This window comes from Amblyomma americanum, chromosome 11 (genome assembly GCF_052857255.1).
Source record: "Amblyomma americanum isolate KBUSLIRL-KWMA chromosome 11, ASM5285725v1, whole genome shotgun sequence".
Lineage (NCBI taxonomy): Eukaryota > Metazoa > Arthropoda > Arachnida > Ixodida > Ixodidae > Amblyomma > Amblyomma americanum.
The window spans coordinates 86512342-86528949 of NC_135507.1; the positions used below are offsets into that span (position 1 = coordinate 86512342).

The window sequence follows — 16608 nt, forward strand, 5'->3', positions numbered from 1 at the left end:
CCAGTTGTTCCATACAAGCAAATAGCGCGTCGGAGACGACAGGGGAGATGGTGGCTTCTCATGGTACCTCTTGTCATAGAGGAAAGAAAAAAAACTAGAAGAGAGCGTGACGTCATAACCTTGAAGCGTAGTCATAAAAGATATAATGGAAAGCATCATGCCAAATAGGCCCTCACGTGCAAGGTAGCGGTAGCTCTTAGCCGGATTTCAGTTTCGGTTTCGCTCTCTCGCTGTGTTGCGTCAGACTAAAAACGCACCACTATCTAAGCACTGGTTGGAAGTCTGGCAACTGTAGTGGGCCTATTTCCCAAGAGTGTCAGTGCGCAAAAGGGTCCTCGGTAGCGGCGTCAGAGGACGATGGCTTGCAGAGGCTGAGCGCGTGACGTCAGGCTCCCTCCTAGTGTTACTTCTTCCTCCATGCTTCTTGTGCATGCCGCCGTCGCACTCGCCGCTAGGGGCCAGACGACTACTGTGGCGACGCCTCTGAGACCTGGCGAAACAATGCGTAATGGGTTTCTACGTCTCCCGAGCAGGGTTTTCATTCAGGCCTACCTGACTCTGCTCCAGAAGTGCAATGTCGCTGACGCCACCTGCTTTCCTGTTGCGACCTGCCGCTGGCTCCTCCGCTTGAGCAGCCTTCTGAAATGAGAGGCACGAGTGTGCCAGTTTTGGGTTTTACATCGCATTAGCAGACATGTTTGGAAACATTTGGACACTGTGCTGCGTTATAGTTTAGATTTCCTTTTGGGAGCCTAACAGTTCGCGATAACCCAACTTTTGGATTTTCTCCTAGCAATCAGGAGTGGTATTTTTTAGTTTCTTCAGTTAAGTTCAGTTCAGCTCCGAATAAATTTATTCTGTGCGAAAATAACGCATGGTTCACTGTGACCGCCTTGCCAAATAGCTCAAAAATACAATCGTTCCTTGCTACACTATTAAGATTTCTATAGGTCAGTGCGTTTACGCGCGATGGTTAAGTATAGCCCGCATGGAGCGTTTTTCCGGGCGATTCGTCGGTGTCGACAGCAGGGGAGCGTTTATAGCCTCCAGAGAGAACGTTTTTGCCAAATCGTGTTCTGGCGGTACAGAAAAAAAAAACGCCGACGCCGCGCCGATGCCAGTACAGAGCAGCGACAGAGGGCCAATGAGAGCCGGAGCGGACGTCACGTGATTATGGACGGAGCCACGCCGGCATGGAGGAAGAAAAAAAGTGAGGTAGCATGACGTCACACGCTCAGCCTCTGCAAGCCATCCTCCTCGGACGCCGCTGCCGAGGGCCCTTTTGCACACTGACTCTACGCCAAAAAAGGCTCGCAAACCTTGGATATCCGCCCGACTTGTACGACTCGTGAAGAAACACAGTGTTCTCTAAATTCATTAGAACTAAGGATACTACACTTTTGGCTGAATTGATAGCGTTTTCGCAATCGTTTGAACAATGAAATTAGGTCAGCTAGGACTACTTACTAAAATAACCTATTTGATAGAGAACTCTCCAGTAATTCTAAAGAAAATTGGAAACCTCTTAATCTGCTGGTAAACAGAATTACTCGTCCAAACAAAATTAAAACCCTGAAAGTTGAAAGTACTGAACTAAGTGGATCGTGCTTGGCCAAAGCTTTTAAAGAATTTTTTACCTCAGTTGGGACTCGCTCTCATAACCCTGCCAGTTCGAGACTTTTGGGTTACAAAATTTCACAATCATTGTGTTTTGAACCGACTAATGAAAATGAGGTGTGCATTAATCTAAAACCAAGAAAGACATGGCAAGTCTAGACTCTTGTAATATCCAAACCCATCCAATAAAGTATGTGTTACATGAAATTGTGCCATGTTTAACGCATATATATAACATTGTTCTTTCTACCGGCACTTTCCAGCTGCCATGAAACTTGCTAGGGTGGCCGTAATTTATAAAAAGGGAGACAGAAATAATGTAAGTAATTATAGGCCAATATCTGTTTTGCCCTTGTTCTCTAAGAGGCTTGAAAGTGTAATTCATTTCCGTGTTCATTATTTCCTACAACACACTATTATAAACGACTGCCAGTATGGGTGCACCAAAAATAGATCAACAGAACAGGCATTACTTGGTGAAAATGAGTATATTAAGCAATATTGAATCCTAGAAGCTTACATTAAGAATTTTTGTATACTTTAGTAAGGCTTTTGATACGCTTAATCATAATACTCTCTTTGTAAAGCTCGAACATCACGGAATACGTGGTCATGCCCTTAATCTTTTCAAATCATATATGTGCTCGCGATCACAATTAGTTTCCATAAATAATTGCCAACCTGAAGTTCTACAAATTTAAAACGCTGTGCCCCAGGGCAGTCTTCTAGGTCATATACATTTTAATATATACATAAACGACATAGTCAACATAAGAAAAGAGATCAAATATATTATTTATGCTGACGACACCAGCTTATTCCGCTCCTCCTCAGATAAGAAACAACTCACACCACAAACACACCACTGGATAACTTGAGGTAATGCTCTTCATTGAATTCATTATTAGTAAACCGAGAGAAAACAAAGGCAATAATATTTCATTCCAAAGGCAAGATAGTCACCAATCCTCCTCCAATCCTTTTCAGCGGCACAGAACTCCAATACATCGAGGCATTCACCTCCCTTAGCATAGATTTTACTCCCACAATGTCATGGAATACCCACATTAGCAAGATATTCATCACCCTGTCTAAAATCATAGGTAACATCGCTCGTAATAAACATATTTTGCCCGCGAAAACGAATCTCGGCCTTTCTTACGGTTTTTTCTTCTCATATATAGGTTACTGTTCCTTGATATGGGGAAATACTACTGTGTCGAATACAAAAAATTTGTACAGTACGGAAAAAATGTTACAGATCATTACAAATGCTTCCTTTGACGCCCCGACTCGCCCCATAAGACAAAAGTATAAAATTATTCCGGTTGATAAGCTATTTGATTAGAGGTTTGCCTGCTTTTATAAAAAAAATCACGGCACGAAATGACCTTTTTTTGATCCGCACAAGTAGAGACCATGCAATTTTTGCAATACCCAGATTCAGAACAAACTACGGTTGTGCGATGTTCAAATATATTCTTCCGAAATGTTTGAACACCCCTCTCTATAGCAATTTAACAAAAATGTCTTCTTCTGCACTTAGGGAGCTGTTCATTAACTACGTTGTATTTTGTTACTCGGTTCAAATGTTTTTACCCGTCATTTCTCTTTTTTTCTTCTTTCTCCAACAATGTATAATCATTCTCCTGTGTAAGTGTCTCTGCTAATGCTGCTGACTTCTACAGGTGACCTAACTTGTCCAGCGGTCATTGCGAGCCGCTTTTTTTTGCATTGCCCACGGTTTTTGTACGACAAGAGCTGAAATAAACTTGGCATGATTCTCCGGAAATAGGCCCTCCACAGTTACCAGACTGCCAACCCGCTTGGATAGCGGTGCTTTTTTGTGTCTGACGCAACACGACGAGAGAACGAAACCGAAATCCGGATAAGAGCTACCGCTGCTTTGTCATGTGAGGGCCTACTTTCCCATGATGCATTCCATTATATTGTTTTACCACTAGGCTTCAAGATTATGACGTCACGTTGCCTCCTAGTTTGTTTTTTTTCCTCCAGGTACACCGGTGCACGCCGGCCGAGAGAAACGCGCACGCACGGAGGATGCGCGCTCGCGAGCATTTTCCGCGCGAGAGCCAGCGGCTTTACTTCGCTTCCTGCACATCCGTCTGATTTCAGTACCCTGCCTCTTTCAGGTCAGGAAACTCTCTTGACGCTAAGCCTAATCGCTCTCCCTCACTTCTTAGAATGGGAATAACGAGACTGTACTTTTTATGCATTTCTTTCATGTGATTAGGCAAAAAGAGTTTGCACATATTAGCCCTATTTCTTTATTTTCCATTTGAACTTCTATACGATTTTGACAGAGGTGGAACACTGCCAAACTGCAAGAAAAGAACGAATAAAGGCTACGAAAGGTTCAGGTTCAACTTGGTAGGGACGAAAGCACAGATGCGTGACTTCACGACACATGTCGACATATAACTGCGTATCTTTAGGTCAAATACTTTTTGTCGCATAGCATTTTACGATATGTCCCACACTAGCCCAGCGCTGCATGTTGCGCGCTTTGAAGCTCTAAATGGGATTCTGAGTGTGCTTGGCGTGTATTTTTTTTATGTGGGCTATCGTTATCTGCCTCGGCCGAAACATCGCATCAAGCGAGCAGACCCGCCTCCCTCTCCGTGAGTAGCATGGTAAACCATGACACCATACCGAGTAGCTTAACGAGAGACTGATTAACGCCCATGTGTGATAAGAATAACTTATGCGGTGGAGATTCGAAAGCAGTGTTACACCTTCAAAAAGCAGGTGATCACACACTGCCTGCCAAAAAAAATTGTATGGAGACCAATTATCACTTACTCAAAGAATTCTTACCCACAAAATCTATTGACGCAGTGTCAGCCTAGACGTCGCGAATGAGGGCCGCAATTTTAAACGTCGCAGTGTACTTTAACGAGCGCAGCGATGTCAATAAGCGGCTAAATTTTTTGCATCTCGAAATCGGCGAAGTGTGGTTGCACTGATTCGATATCTGATTGCTTGATGCCTCTTTTGTTTTTTACTACATTCTAATGTGAATGACTCGAACTGAAAGATCGAAAATTTGTTCGAATTGTGCTAGATTCCAACACTTCTCATTTTGACGATACCAGTGCCATCACGGTTCGAATTAACCGGCAGTTCGTTGTAAGCGAGCTTGAATTAACGAGATTTCACTCAAGCAGTTACCAGTTAGGCGGTTTCAGCGGTGTAGCGACAATCGATGCCTTGCGCCGAGCACCGAACGCACGCTTACTAGAAGACTCACTGGAGGTGTCCGACTGCAAGTGGGCGGAGCTTCGACGCCAGCGCCACCTGCATTCTTGCTGCGGCCCTCATCTCGCCCTCCAGGAACTGCGCCCTGCTTCCCCACGGGGTCAAGTGGAAACGCCAGTCTCTGCTCGAGCGAGGCAGCCTGGAAAGGTCGAGTACATCGCTTGTAGCATGTGCGCATCGCTGTCACAGGTTTAATCACTGATATCACAAGTTTAAACTAATCGAAATAAATGAACCCGGTAAAAAAAGAAATAACAATGTAATTTTAAATCAAACGCTAATTGACCAATGAAACAGGCACAGCATGCGTCGAGTTAAAACACATAGCGAGAAACGGCAGACGGGCTTACGCAAAAGAAGTAAAGGTCGCGGCAGGAGCCATGCAATTTAGAAAAAAAAAGCTCCAAAATAAAGCACCATTAACAACAAATAAATTGAGGAGACAGGTTTGGTTGTAAAATTTTAATATTTCCTCAAACCACCCGGAATACAAAAAAAAAACAAATTAGGACAGGAGTAGGCCACCAGCAGTCGTTGTGGAAGAGCTGTGTGCTATATGTAGTGTCGGCGAACCCTGCAAAAATGTCCTCTCATCAAATTGACGTCCTCAGCAAAAACGCAGATCAGGCTGCTGCCTGTGAGAAATCACAGTGCCCCCACGCCGAGTTCGACAACAAACCTTAATAAAATTTCCCACGTTCCTCTAAATTTGATATAACAAACTTTCCCGCGTTACCAAGCTTCGACTTATGGCGACCAGTCAGGTCTCCCCACCTCTCCATCCTCCCCTTCCCACCCTCTCGCCCCATTCTCTTGCCCTCTTCCTCTCACTTCCTTCTTTATTCCCTACTATCCCCCTTCTCCTGCTCTCACCACATAACGCTTCCCTATTAACATTCATTGCCCCCACCTCGTGCCCTGTTCGTGCAATTTCCCTTCATCATCTCCCTTGAAAGCACAAATGATGATTTCTCCATCTTTGCCTCCTCTCTACCAATACTTGACATGCCAACACCACACTTTTTTCGATAATGGGGGTTCTAATGCTATCGCAATAAATAAAAGAACAAGGGAAACCAACAGGTCAGGAGATTTGTCCTGTATTCTTCCTCCCGCTTTTGTTGTGTGCCACAGGAGGCGGGTTAATGTGTTACCTGCTACTCCAACCATTTCACTATGTCTAACCAGAATGGTTATCAACCAGCTTACCAGCTCAAGGGACAACGGTGACCTCTCAGAGCACACTCTGCTGGGTGGACGGGCGCGTAGGCGGACGCGGGTCCTGGCCACGTCCATCTCCCTGTTGACACCTTAGATGAAAGTGGGGAGCAAGAACAACAGATCATCAACTACAGGCGCAAGAGAGTGAACAAGTGTGCTCGAGAATTTTGCGCCATAATAGTTGGTTGTGGCGTGTTGCGTGTAGTCAGTGTTGTGTGCTGGGAAATTGTATGGCGCATAAGCGGCTATGAACACGCCGGTCTCTGAAGACATCGCCTTCATTTAGAAACTTCAAATTGCAACAAACCAACCACTGCCTTTCTCCTTATACAAAAAATGGGTGTGCATTTATTAGAATTTTCCACTCCTGTAACAGCCTGCGAAGGCTGACAGAAAGAATGAATTAATGAATGAATGAATGAATGAATGAATGAATGAATGATTGAATGAATGAATGAATGAAATGGAATGTCAATAGTTTATTCTACATCTATCGACCAATCATTAATTTAACTGCCACCAGCTACTGTGAGCAGTTTGCTCTCAATCCAGTGGGCCTCGGTGGCCCACCGAAGTTCCTCCTCCGAGAATTTTACGCTCACAACGCTTACGCTGACGACGCCGCCAGATTTTTGGCAGAACGGGAGCCTTAACGCTACTGTGTTGATATCTTCTTGGAGCGCACGTTGAATGCAATTTATCCATGATAGTATTTCCTAGGTGCAGTCTGCTGGCGACTTCCTCATCCACACGGTATCCCATTTACGTTTTTGGGTCGGCTAGAATATAGGGAACAGGGTGTCACCTAGTCAAGGCCAATTCGTTCAGTGTTCAGAAAGTGGTCTTCGACGTCAGCAGCCTCAACCTTCAGTGATTGTTCGGCATTCCTCGAATGATCGCTGCAGACGCATTGGCCTCGTGCACCACCCAGCCCCTTTCCTGAATTGTCCTGACAGGCATACATTTGTTGTAACGTTTGTGTCCCATCGCCTCGAGAAATCAAATGATAAAACCACGCGCCACTTATAGCAAGAGCAAAAATGATCTAAAGCGCCTGAAATATACGCTCGACATTCAATAAACTGCTGCAGTGCTCTCTGGATTGCAGTCGATAATTGTCCTGGCCACAGGAAACACAAATCAAGAGCGCTGTGCGCCACGTAGGAGGTGACGCGAAGGGCCTTAAATATTGAATCTAACCGCTGTTGCGCATAATACAAAAAAGTTAAAGCAACCGCCCGAACACGCGGATAGAACTTCGGCGCTGCGTTCCCGTGAAGACCAGTCTTATGGAGTCGTTTTTTGCCAGGAATATTGTTACATGTCACATTTGCTTGCGCAAAGCTACCTCGATATTATAGGTGATGGGATTGCAGGCGGGGTAAGCAAGTAATTTCATGCACATAAGCAGAATGTACCCACCTAGGGAGACATCCCCGCGTTGTGAATAAACGTAATGGAAGAGCGGGGAGGACTAAATCAAATTCAGTGCATAATTTCGCCAGTACCGCCGACGGAGTAATTGAAGCGCCACTATGGCGGTGAACGAGCTCAACTACAGCGACAGAAGAGTTGTATAATCAGACAGCAATAAGACAAAATTTTGGGAAGTTTCAGTTAAGTTTTCCCAAAAGCACTCTCTTGAATCATTACGATGTAAAATTTTGGGGTTCTACAACTGTGGCAAAAATTCTCGGGAAGGTATCCCTTAATGGGATCTGCATTAATAGCCAAGCCTACCTCGGCCTTGCGGCACCTCGTGTATCCTCGATGGTGTCTCTGCGGGAGCCACCTGCTTTCACGTTGTAGAGGCCAAAGCACCTGCTTTGTCATTGAGGCCGTGGCACCTGCTTTCACATTGCGGGCTTGAGGCGCGGCTTTGCCTTCCAGGACTCAGTCTGCCTGCAAGTTGAAGCAGAGGAGTCCGCATGTTAAAACGTCAGGGTAAGAGGCCACCTGAAATTAACATATCTTTTATAAGCGGCTATCAGAGTCTGGCCAGACGTGTAGCACGTGGATCTGCCAAGGGCCTCGCATTTCAGTGGAACCCGTCCTGTGGAATTAGTCACAGGATACTAGTTCCACCAGAATCACCAGAGGTCGCGATGAGCCAGCCAGGGTCGTGTCTGCGACGATGATCACTCGCCCTCTAACCCTGTCTCTAAAAGAGCGAAAATCTATCATGCGTAAGCAGTAGAGCGAACTGTAAATGCGGTGGGTAAGACAGTGCATTCATTCGCTGCCTCTGGCCCTGTGTCGTGGCGGGGCACATCACCACTGACCTTGTACGACTGCAGGCCAGGAACGGGGTTAATTCTACCGTCCATTAACAAATCCTAACCAGTAGTCCCACGCCTGCAGCGCCACCTGCAGGGACGCACTTAAAACCAGCGTCGAACCACATGCGAATATGTATGTGGTTCGACATACTTCCAACCACATACGTCGACATACGTCTAACCACATACATACGCACAAAGGTGCGTTCACAAGATCGCTCGGATGTTTACAGAAATTTTTTGCGATCACACTTTGTTTCGATGTTTTCTAATCGACTAATACGTGCGTCCGTAAACTGCTTCACCAGCATTTTAAGGATCTTGTTTATTACCTTTTCATATGCTCGCCGGCTAGCGCGACCCTGACGGCTGAAGCCCTGCTCGGTTTGCACTAGCACTAACTGGACCCCGAACGATGACTGCGACGCAAAGTACAAAAAAAAGCGGCCACTTAAAACGATGCAAACCTGACCCGACGTAACGTGCGATTTACCAAAGTTTCGCCGAAAGTGCTAGCCCGAACAGCACAGGTAATCTGCGCAATATTGAAAATATATTGGCTAAGGCTGTCGCGTTGTTGGACCGGCTTTAGCCAATATACATCCAATATTGGTCCGATTAGTTGTACTGCTGGGGAGCTCGTGGACAAGCAGGAAGTTCTGCTAGCCGTCGTGTTATAGAACACCCATACCTACCCCGGCAGGTTATTCGGGCAGGAGTCCACAGGTGGCGGGAAGCGGCAGAGCCACCGGCTATTTCTGCGGGAGGAACTGGAAACGAAAGTCGCTTCTCCAGGAAAGAGACCCCACTGTAGTAAGAGGATGACTCGTTTAGCAGGTCGTTGAAAAATTATATAGGGTACTAATAACAGTACCAAAAAAGTCCACAAAACGGGCTCCGCGATCTGCAAGTGTAAGGTGGAGAGCATTTTGGGTCGGAGTACCCACGTATGTGACTAAAGACTCATGACATGATGCATTTCCTATGAACGGCGATCCTGATAGTTCAAGACACAAGCTATAACAGGTGATTCGGAGGACTACAGAAGGAATATACCGTATATATATTCGGGTAAACTGCTGTACTCGTGCGCACGCGTTCCCAAGGAGCTGCCAGATGAGGAGAGCCACCTGCTTCAGTCATTATCATTTTAGAGCATGTATCGCTGTGCATCTTAGTGCTATCTGTTAAGTTTCGTCCATGAAGTTCCGCGAAATGTTCATTTGAGCTGCATCTTGAGTGATTCGTTTTGCCAGTATGCCGCAGGTGACAGTTTCTGACGGGAAAAACGACGCTTAACCGCGTACAATACAGCTATTAAGCTTCGAGGTGTCACATGCGCCAAAAAAACACGGAAAGCGCGCAGCAGGACGCAGCTTCGGCGTCGGCGAAAAGTGCGGTGGAGAGAAAGGCCTTTGTGAGGATGATGACGATGACAGCGCGAGCTGCGGTGACAGCGATAAAGAACATTTAAGTGATCCCGTACTAGCCGCTAGATATGGCGTCAACGTCTAATGAATCATAACATATTTACATCGAATATCGCTTGGAAATGTAAGTCAAAAGTGCCGCTTTCGGATAAGGGCCGCATCCTAACCTTACCCAGCCTAACGTAACCTAACCTAACCTAAAGTGCGGCCCTTACCCATATATATAAGGGCATCTGCCGCTGGAATCTGTGGCGCAAAAAAGGGAATAACGGCAGGTGCATCAATTCTGAGAGCTGGCTTCGGTATAGCTCAGGGTTTTTACTTATATTGAATTTCATTGCCTTCTAGCTCCACGCAGATCGTGTTATATCGGACTATCTCGACGGTACACGGGCCCAGCTTGAAGCGGTAAGAAAAGACCAGGTCCCAACGTTACGCAGGCATCTCCCGATTCGTTCTCGAAAGGACCTCTTCTCTTTTTTTACAACTTTTGAATTATTATGCCCAAGCTTTCATAGCATTGCACTGTTGTTCCACGACTAATACTGAGTGCGACCGATAAACAGGAAACCAAACACATGTTTAACTTTAGCAGATATTGCTCCCGGCTTGCATCATGGACTCGACAGCATTCGCACGAAGATTCCGCTTCAGGAAGTCGAAACAAAATGGGCCATGCATTTCCGAAGGAGTTAAAATACGTTTGAATTCATATTTCAATCATTTGGGCTGTTCTTAATGCCATTCTTCGGAAAATGCGATATCATTTGGTAGTTTGCCAACATCCAAATATTCAAAAGGACCCCCCATTTTTCAATTAGGCTCAGCCTGAAAAAATTGTGGTGCATTAGTGGATATTGGTAGGTGAATTCAATTTTGTAAAAATGTGAGTATTGTGGATTAATGGGTGGATTAAGAATAGTGGGTCGGGTTCGTATAAAACCATATGATAATCCAATGCAAGGTGCTCATACATTCGAGTTCTTGGGCCACCGCGACGGAACAGCGTAAAAGGTGCCAAAGTCAGCGAAGTGCGACCACTGGCCCCCTTTCGCCATGCCGCCACACTGGCACACTGCCTGCCAGAATCGCTGCCCTCGCCCGTTGATGCGGCTAGGAGCACTCTTCGGCATAATCGGGACGACATGCGGCTAAGAGTAGGAGGAGGATCAACAGTGAACCGAGTTCAGGCTCACTTTGGTTTGGTTTGGTTCATGGGGGTTTAACGTCCCAAAGCGACTCAGGCTATGAGGGACGCCGTAGTGAAGGGCTCGGGAAATTTTGACCACCTCGGGTTCTTTAACGTGAACTCACATCGCACAGTACACGGGCCTCTAGAATTTCGCCTCCATCGAAATTCGACCGCCGCGGCCGGGATCGAACCCGCGTCTTTTGAGCCAGCAGCCGCGCGCCGTAACCACTCAGCCACCGCGGCGGCGGGTTCAGGCTCAGGCTTGGACAAAGGCTAATACCGCTACTAAGCTAATACCACTAAGCTAATATTAAGCTAATAAATGCTAAGCTTATACCACTAAGCTAACACCGCTGAGCGCTTGAGTACCCAGCCCAGTAGACTCACGCTGGTACTCTGCTATAAGATCCCTACAAAAAAAGTTACTGGGAGAAGATAAACAGACCAACGGCGCACGAGAGACCAAACAGCTGGAGTGAACGGGTAGTGAAGCTTTTCACACCAGAGTAACGCGTTTAGAGAAAGAAGAAAGTAGCTTTACAAGGACGCGTTGAAGTTGCTCGATCGACACCAGCTGCTGTCGTACGATTTACGACTAAGCCGCAACGCTTCATCTCGGGAATGATACAAAAGTTCGCGAATGCACAGCGTTAACCGCACGTGATTAAGAAAAGCTGCCAGAGACTCGGCTCTTGATTACGAGAATCAAATGGAAGTTGCTGGATGCAGCAAAGATACACCGGGAACACGCAGCGTATTATTGCTCCAATCGGAACCCATACGGATGACCCTTCTCAAAGGTTTTCAGCAGTGAGAACGCTGAGAAGGCGCTTGTGCACCATCATAAAGAGCGGGCTCCTAGCTTGCCGGGGCAGGAACCCGGAAAGCCTCCGACTCCCTAAAGCATAAAGTCCTTCTTGGCAAGTTATATCCATACGGCATTTGTAGAGAACCGCTAATGCTGCTTGAGTCCTACATAAGTAACAAAACACAAGGCGTTTCACTAAGCAGCCAACAATCTTCCTTGTTACCTCTTGTCTGCGGTTTGCCGCAGGGATGTATACTGTGCCCCGTTCTTTCTAAAACATATATTAACGATTTAGTGCAAATTGACAAAACAGTTAAATTTTTCATTTATGCTCCAGACAGTAGCTTCTTAATTATCGGCAGTGACCCAAACACACTAATCGTGAAACGTAATGAAATACTTGATAAACTGTGCGTGCGGTCGCAGGAAATTTAATAAAATTAATGCTAGGAAAATGAAAGCGATATTATTTCGCGCCCGAAATAAAATATTTAAGGTGAACAGTACAGTGCGATATTTATGCCAACCCTTCGAACTTGTCGAAGAACATAAAATTCTGGGCGTAAAGTTTCAGAGCAATTTGAGCTGGAACGATCATATCGGTCACATCTGTAAAAAGCTTTCTGTCGTTGCTGGCGCGCTATCCCGCTGTCGAATGCTATTGCCTGTAAAAGCTAATCATCAAGTATATTGTGGGTTATTTTTCTCTTTTCTCTAAAATAAAATATTGCAACCTAGCTTGGGCTGCCACAGCAAAAACCAACATAAACAACACCATCGTCCTTCAGAAGAAAATTATGTTCCACATAGCAAATATTGATCCCGGCTTGACCACCGCCAGTAGTATTGATGACTACAATCTTATCCGAATTCATCACTTTCATGAGTATCGCGTCTTCAAGTCATTTCTCTTTTCCACAAAAGAGTTTCCTTTTTTGGAACGTGCATCTTCATTGACAAGCCATGAACAAAATGTTGCTACCCGTAACACCGGCCCTTGGCTCATTCCTCCTTTTCGCACCGATTATAAATTGCAGTCCATGAAGCACAATCCACCTGTTATATTAAATCGCTATAAAGAAAGGAATAATTTTTCACGCAAAAAGCTAGATGAACACTCAAGTCAATATATATATATATATATATATATATATATATATATATATATATATATATATATATATATATATATATATATATATATATATATATATATATATAGAAAGTGCATACTTATATACACTCTGTACAGCATTTCTTTGTATATACTGGCTGTCGCCGCTCCGTAAACCTCTCCGGGACACAGCCAAGGCCAAGTCGGACCCCTTAGCCCGGAGAACGTTCCAGTGTATAACTGGAGAATAAATTGAATTGAATTGAATTGAAAAATTGAACCTCTCGCAAAGTAAGTGGGTGGTCATGCACTAGACACTGCTGCAATGCTCACGGTAATTGGTGAACATCACAGTAAGGAATCGTAGCGCCACCAGCGGTTTTCAACGCAGTCCGATGTCCCCATCACTTCCCTTTACAAGTACGAAGCGCTCTTTTTGGCATTTTCCGATCCACAGTTTGATGGCCTCGTCGCACTGACCCACTCACCCGTGTTCGCCGCAGCAAAGTACAGTTTAAAGGAGGGTCGATTCTTTCAATTTCTAATTTGTCATGAAACTTTCCTCAAAGGGGCTGTTGTACTGCTTGGTGTCGTGAGGCTCACGGTTGACGCTGTCAAAGAAAAACAGCCGGAGAGCTCGCCGAAGAGTTTCTCTAGTAGTCCACGGTCATTGAGGCGCACTTACCGTAATATACTCCAAGAAGCTCATGGCTTTTCATTTTTAAAAATAATAACAATTGTGTTATTCAAAACATCGACAGAATATTCATCATGGAAGGGAATACACTGGCTGGACACCATGGTAAGCTAAAGTACTCAGAAAAGTTACAGAAAAGTTAGCATACATGTTGTACTGTTTATTACTAAGGCATATATATATATAGATATATATATATATATATATATATTAGCAAACAAAGCAAATGAAATAAGGGGCTCGTTTGACAAACATTTTAAGGAAGCCAACAGTCACCGAAACCAAGGTGCATAGTGGAATGTTTCTATTTTTTTTAATTTGTAGTGCCAGTCAATTGGTTTAAAGAAAATGACATAGAAAGCAGCTGAAAAAACAGCCATGCCGCCGGTGGGAACCGAACCCAAGACCTCCGAATATCGCGTCCGGTGCTCTACCAACTGAGCTACGGCGACGGCTGTCCACTCTGCTGCTTTCGTGGGCATTTATGTTTTTTGCGTGTAAGCGAACCTTAAGGGTGTTCACCAGCGCCACCCTCGTCCATAGCGGTGGACGTAGCACGTCCTGTAATACCGCCAGTGTGACGTAGAACGTCATCTCACATCCGTGCATCCGTGAAAACGGGCGTTTTTTTCACACACACACACACACACACACACACACACACACACATATATATATATATATATATATATATATATATACATACATACATGCCACCCCGGTAATGAACAGTACAACATGTATGCTAACTTGGTAAGCTAAATTACTCAGAAAAGTTGCAGAAAAGTTAGCATACGTGTTTTACGGTTTATTACTGGGGCAGTGGTCAAAGTGGAAAATGCCCGTTTTATAAGGTGACTAACGTTCCACTGCTGTGTAAGTACGGCTAGCGCAGATCACTATCATACAGTAGGGGCCCCGCCGTGGTGGCGGGTCAGTGCTAATGGAGCTCGGCTGCTGACTCAAAATACGCGGTTTCGAACCCGACCGTGGTGGTAGAATTTCGATGGAAGCGAAATTATAGAGGCCCGTGTACTGTGCGATGTCAGTGCACGTTAAAGAACCCCAAGTGGTCGAAATTTTCGGAGCCCTTCGCTACAGCGTCCCTTATAGCCTGAGTCGCTTTGGCACGTTAAACCCCAATAAATCCTTTTCTCCTCCCGGCTCACGGGAGGTAGGCCCCAAGAACGACCGGCAAAGTCTCGGTACCTCGTTCCGGAAAAATCAAACCAGCAAAAAAACAAGGGTAAAATGATCAACTTGTGTACTATGTACACAAGCCGTTGTTTTAATGGTGAACTGTGTAGTCCACAATTTCGGAACTAACTGGAGATTAAGCGGCAGATGTTTATTCGAGGCCTTGAGTTAATGCCACGATAAACTTTTGACACTGAGTGTAGCTATCGTTTATCCTCTTTTGGCGCATTGGATGAAAGAAGGCCGTTCAATGGGTTACCAAACATCCGAAACAAGGGACCCAAATTGCCCAATGAGAAAAAGTAGGCTTACCGGGCCAAGGGGAAGCGTGGTACTCTCCATGAAATATCCTGCCGGGTGGGAGAAACGGAGGGTGACGGGTGTCCTCGCCGATGCCACCTGCTTCCATGCTGGCGCTACATGGCTGGCTTGTGCTTCCACGCCGGAGGGGAGACAGAAGGCTCTTGTTGCAGAATAGGCCAACTGCAACGGCAGGGGCGTGTCGCAAGAGACCAGACAGATCACGTGCAACCTAGGACTGCACACAAAACCAACCCCCCACGCACACGCACGCACGCACGCACGCACGCGCTTACACACACACGTGCGTACACACACACACACGCACATGTACACCCACACGCACACACACACGCACACGCACGCACACACGCACACGCACACTGTAAGAGTTCTTCCGAACTTGGCCGCTTCAAGTGAGAAGCTTTTTCTAAATTGTCTTTTTCGAAATCCGCCAGGCAACTCGGTCGAAGTGTGATTGTGTCTAAAAAACGGTCGGATGTACGATATGAAGAGATTAGAAGAATTAGGACCTTAAAACCAACGGATGTCTTTAAAGGCATGATGGTGAAAACTAGAATAAAATTGCGGTTGGGTGGTAAGAAAACAAAAAACGGCGAATACGTTATGGCAGATATTTCAGACGGCAACCAGAAAATGGCAAAAACTCGTGATGAGGCTGGTGAGAACCTTCGAGGAAAGGAAATCGACAAGAAAGACTGGTTTGGTCGGAGAGATCGCGGGCACACTGCCGTAGTACCTCACCACTGGAAGCATCTAATCCTGGAATGAACCCGGCCCCTCGACATCAAAATACGTTGGTAGTTTTTCAACGGTCCAAGATCTAACTCTTCAGACATGCAAAAGAGATCTGAACTGTTCGAGTCCTCTGAAAACTAGAGAGGTCTTTGCAAATGCACCTTCTCCCAATCTTTTTATCACTTCGTTCAATTATTACGCCTATATGTCAGAAAACTCAATATCTCTGTTTTCTCCAGGAAAACCAAGGGCGGTTTCCAGACTCCATAGATGTGTTCACAATAATCTCACTGGGGCCCTATGCTGCTTGTATGATGAGCCAAGAAACCAGCGAAAAACATCACGACGAACCCGTCTCCTTAAAGAGAGCCGTTCCTTACCGGCCATGAAGGAGGAGGGCGTGTGAGCTGTTGAGCCAGTCTTTCCTGTTTCTTCCGCCTTCTTTCATGTAGTGGCCCGGAAAAATTCTGCTACTTCGCTTTCCGCTGGACGAGACGAAAGAGCCCTCCTGCAATGAGAATTGGTCTCGTGGAGGAACCGATTCCGGGATCTGGCGGGACGTGCTATGAATCAAGCGTAAAAAAAAGATTCCCCGCTTGCAATGCACCGCTAATTAACCCCCCCCCCCCCCCGATTTTCATCCGAGGAATTAAAACAAGGCAAAACATAAATCGTCAACAATACGGGGCCCCGCCGCGGTGGCTCAGTGGCTAGA

At 45.7% G+C, this 16608-nt stretch overlaps 1 protein-coding gene and 1 long non-coding RNA gene across 2 annotated transcripts; both read right to left on the minus strand.

The window, feature by feature from the left end:
• Positions 1 to 256: 256 nt before the first annotated feature.
• LOC144110478 (uncharacterized) lies at positions 257 to 4996 on the minus strand. Its single transcript, XM_077643391.1, has 3 exons — positions 4889 to 4996; positions 553 to 639; positions 257 to 490 (listed from the first exon to the last, which is right to left on the minus strand). The coding sequence occupies exons 1-3, from the start codon at positions 4957 to 4959 to the stop codon at positions 301 to 303; spliced, it is 348 nt and encodes a 115-aa protein (XP_077499517.1). The 5' UTR covers positions 4960 to 4996; the 3' UTR covers positions 257 to 300.
• Positions 4997 to 6154: 1158 nt separating this feature from the next.
• LOC144110208 (uncharacterized) lies at positions 6155 to 15306 on the minus strand. Its single transcript, XR_013309767.1, has 3 exons — positions 15147 to 15306; positions 7858 to 8019; positions 6155 to 6206 (listed from the first exon to the last, which is right to left on the minus strand). It is a non-coding gene; the product is annotated as an uncharacterized LOC144110208 (long non-coding RNA).
• Between the last annotated feature and the right edge of the window lie 1302 nt (positions 15307 to 16608).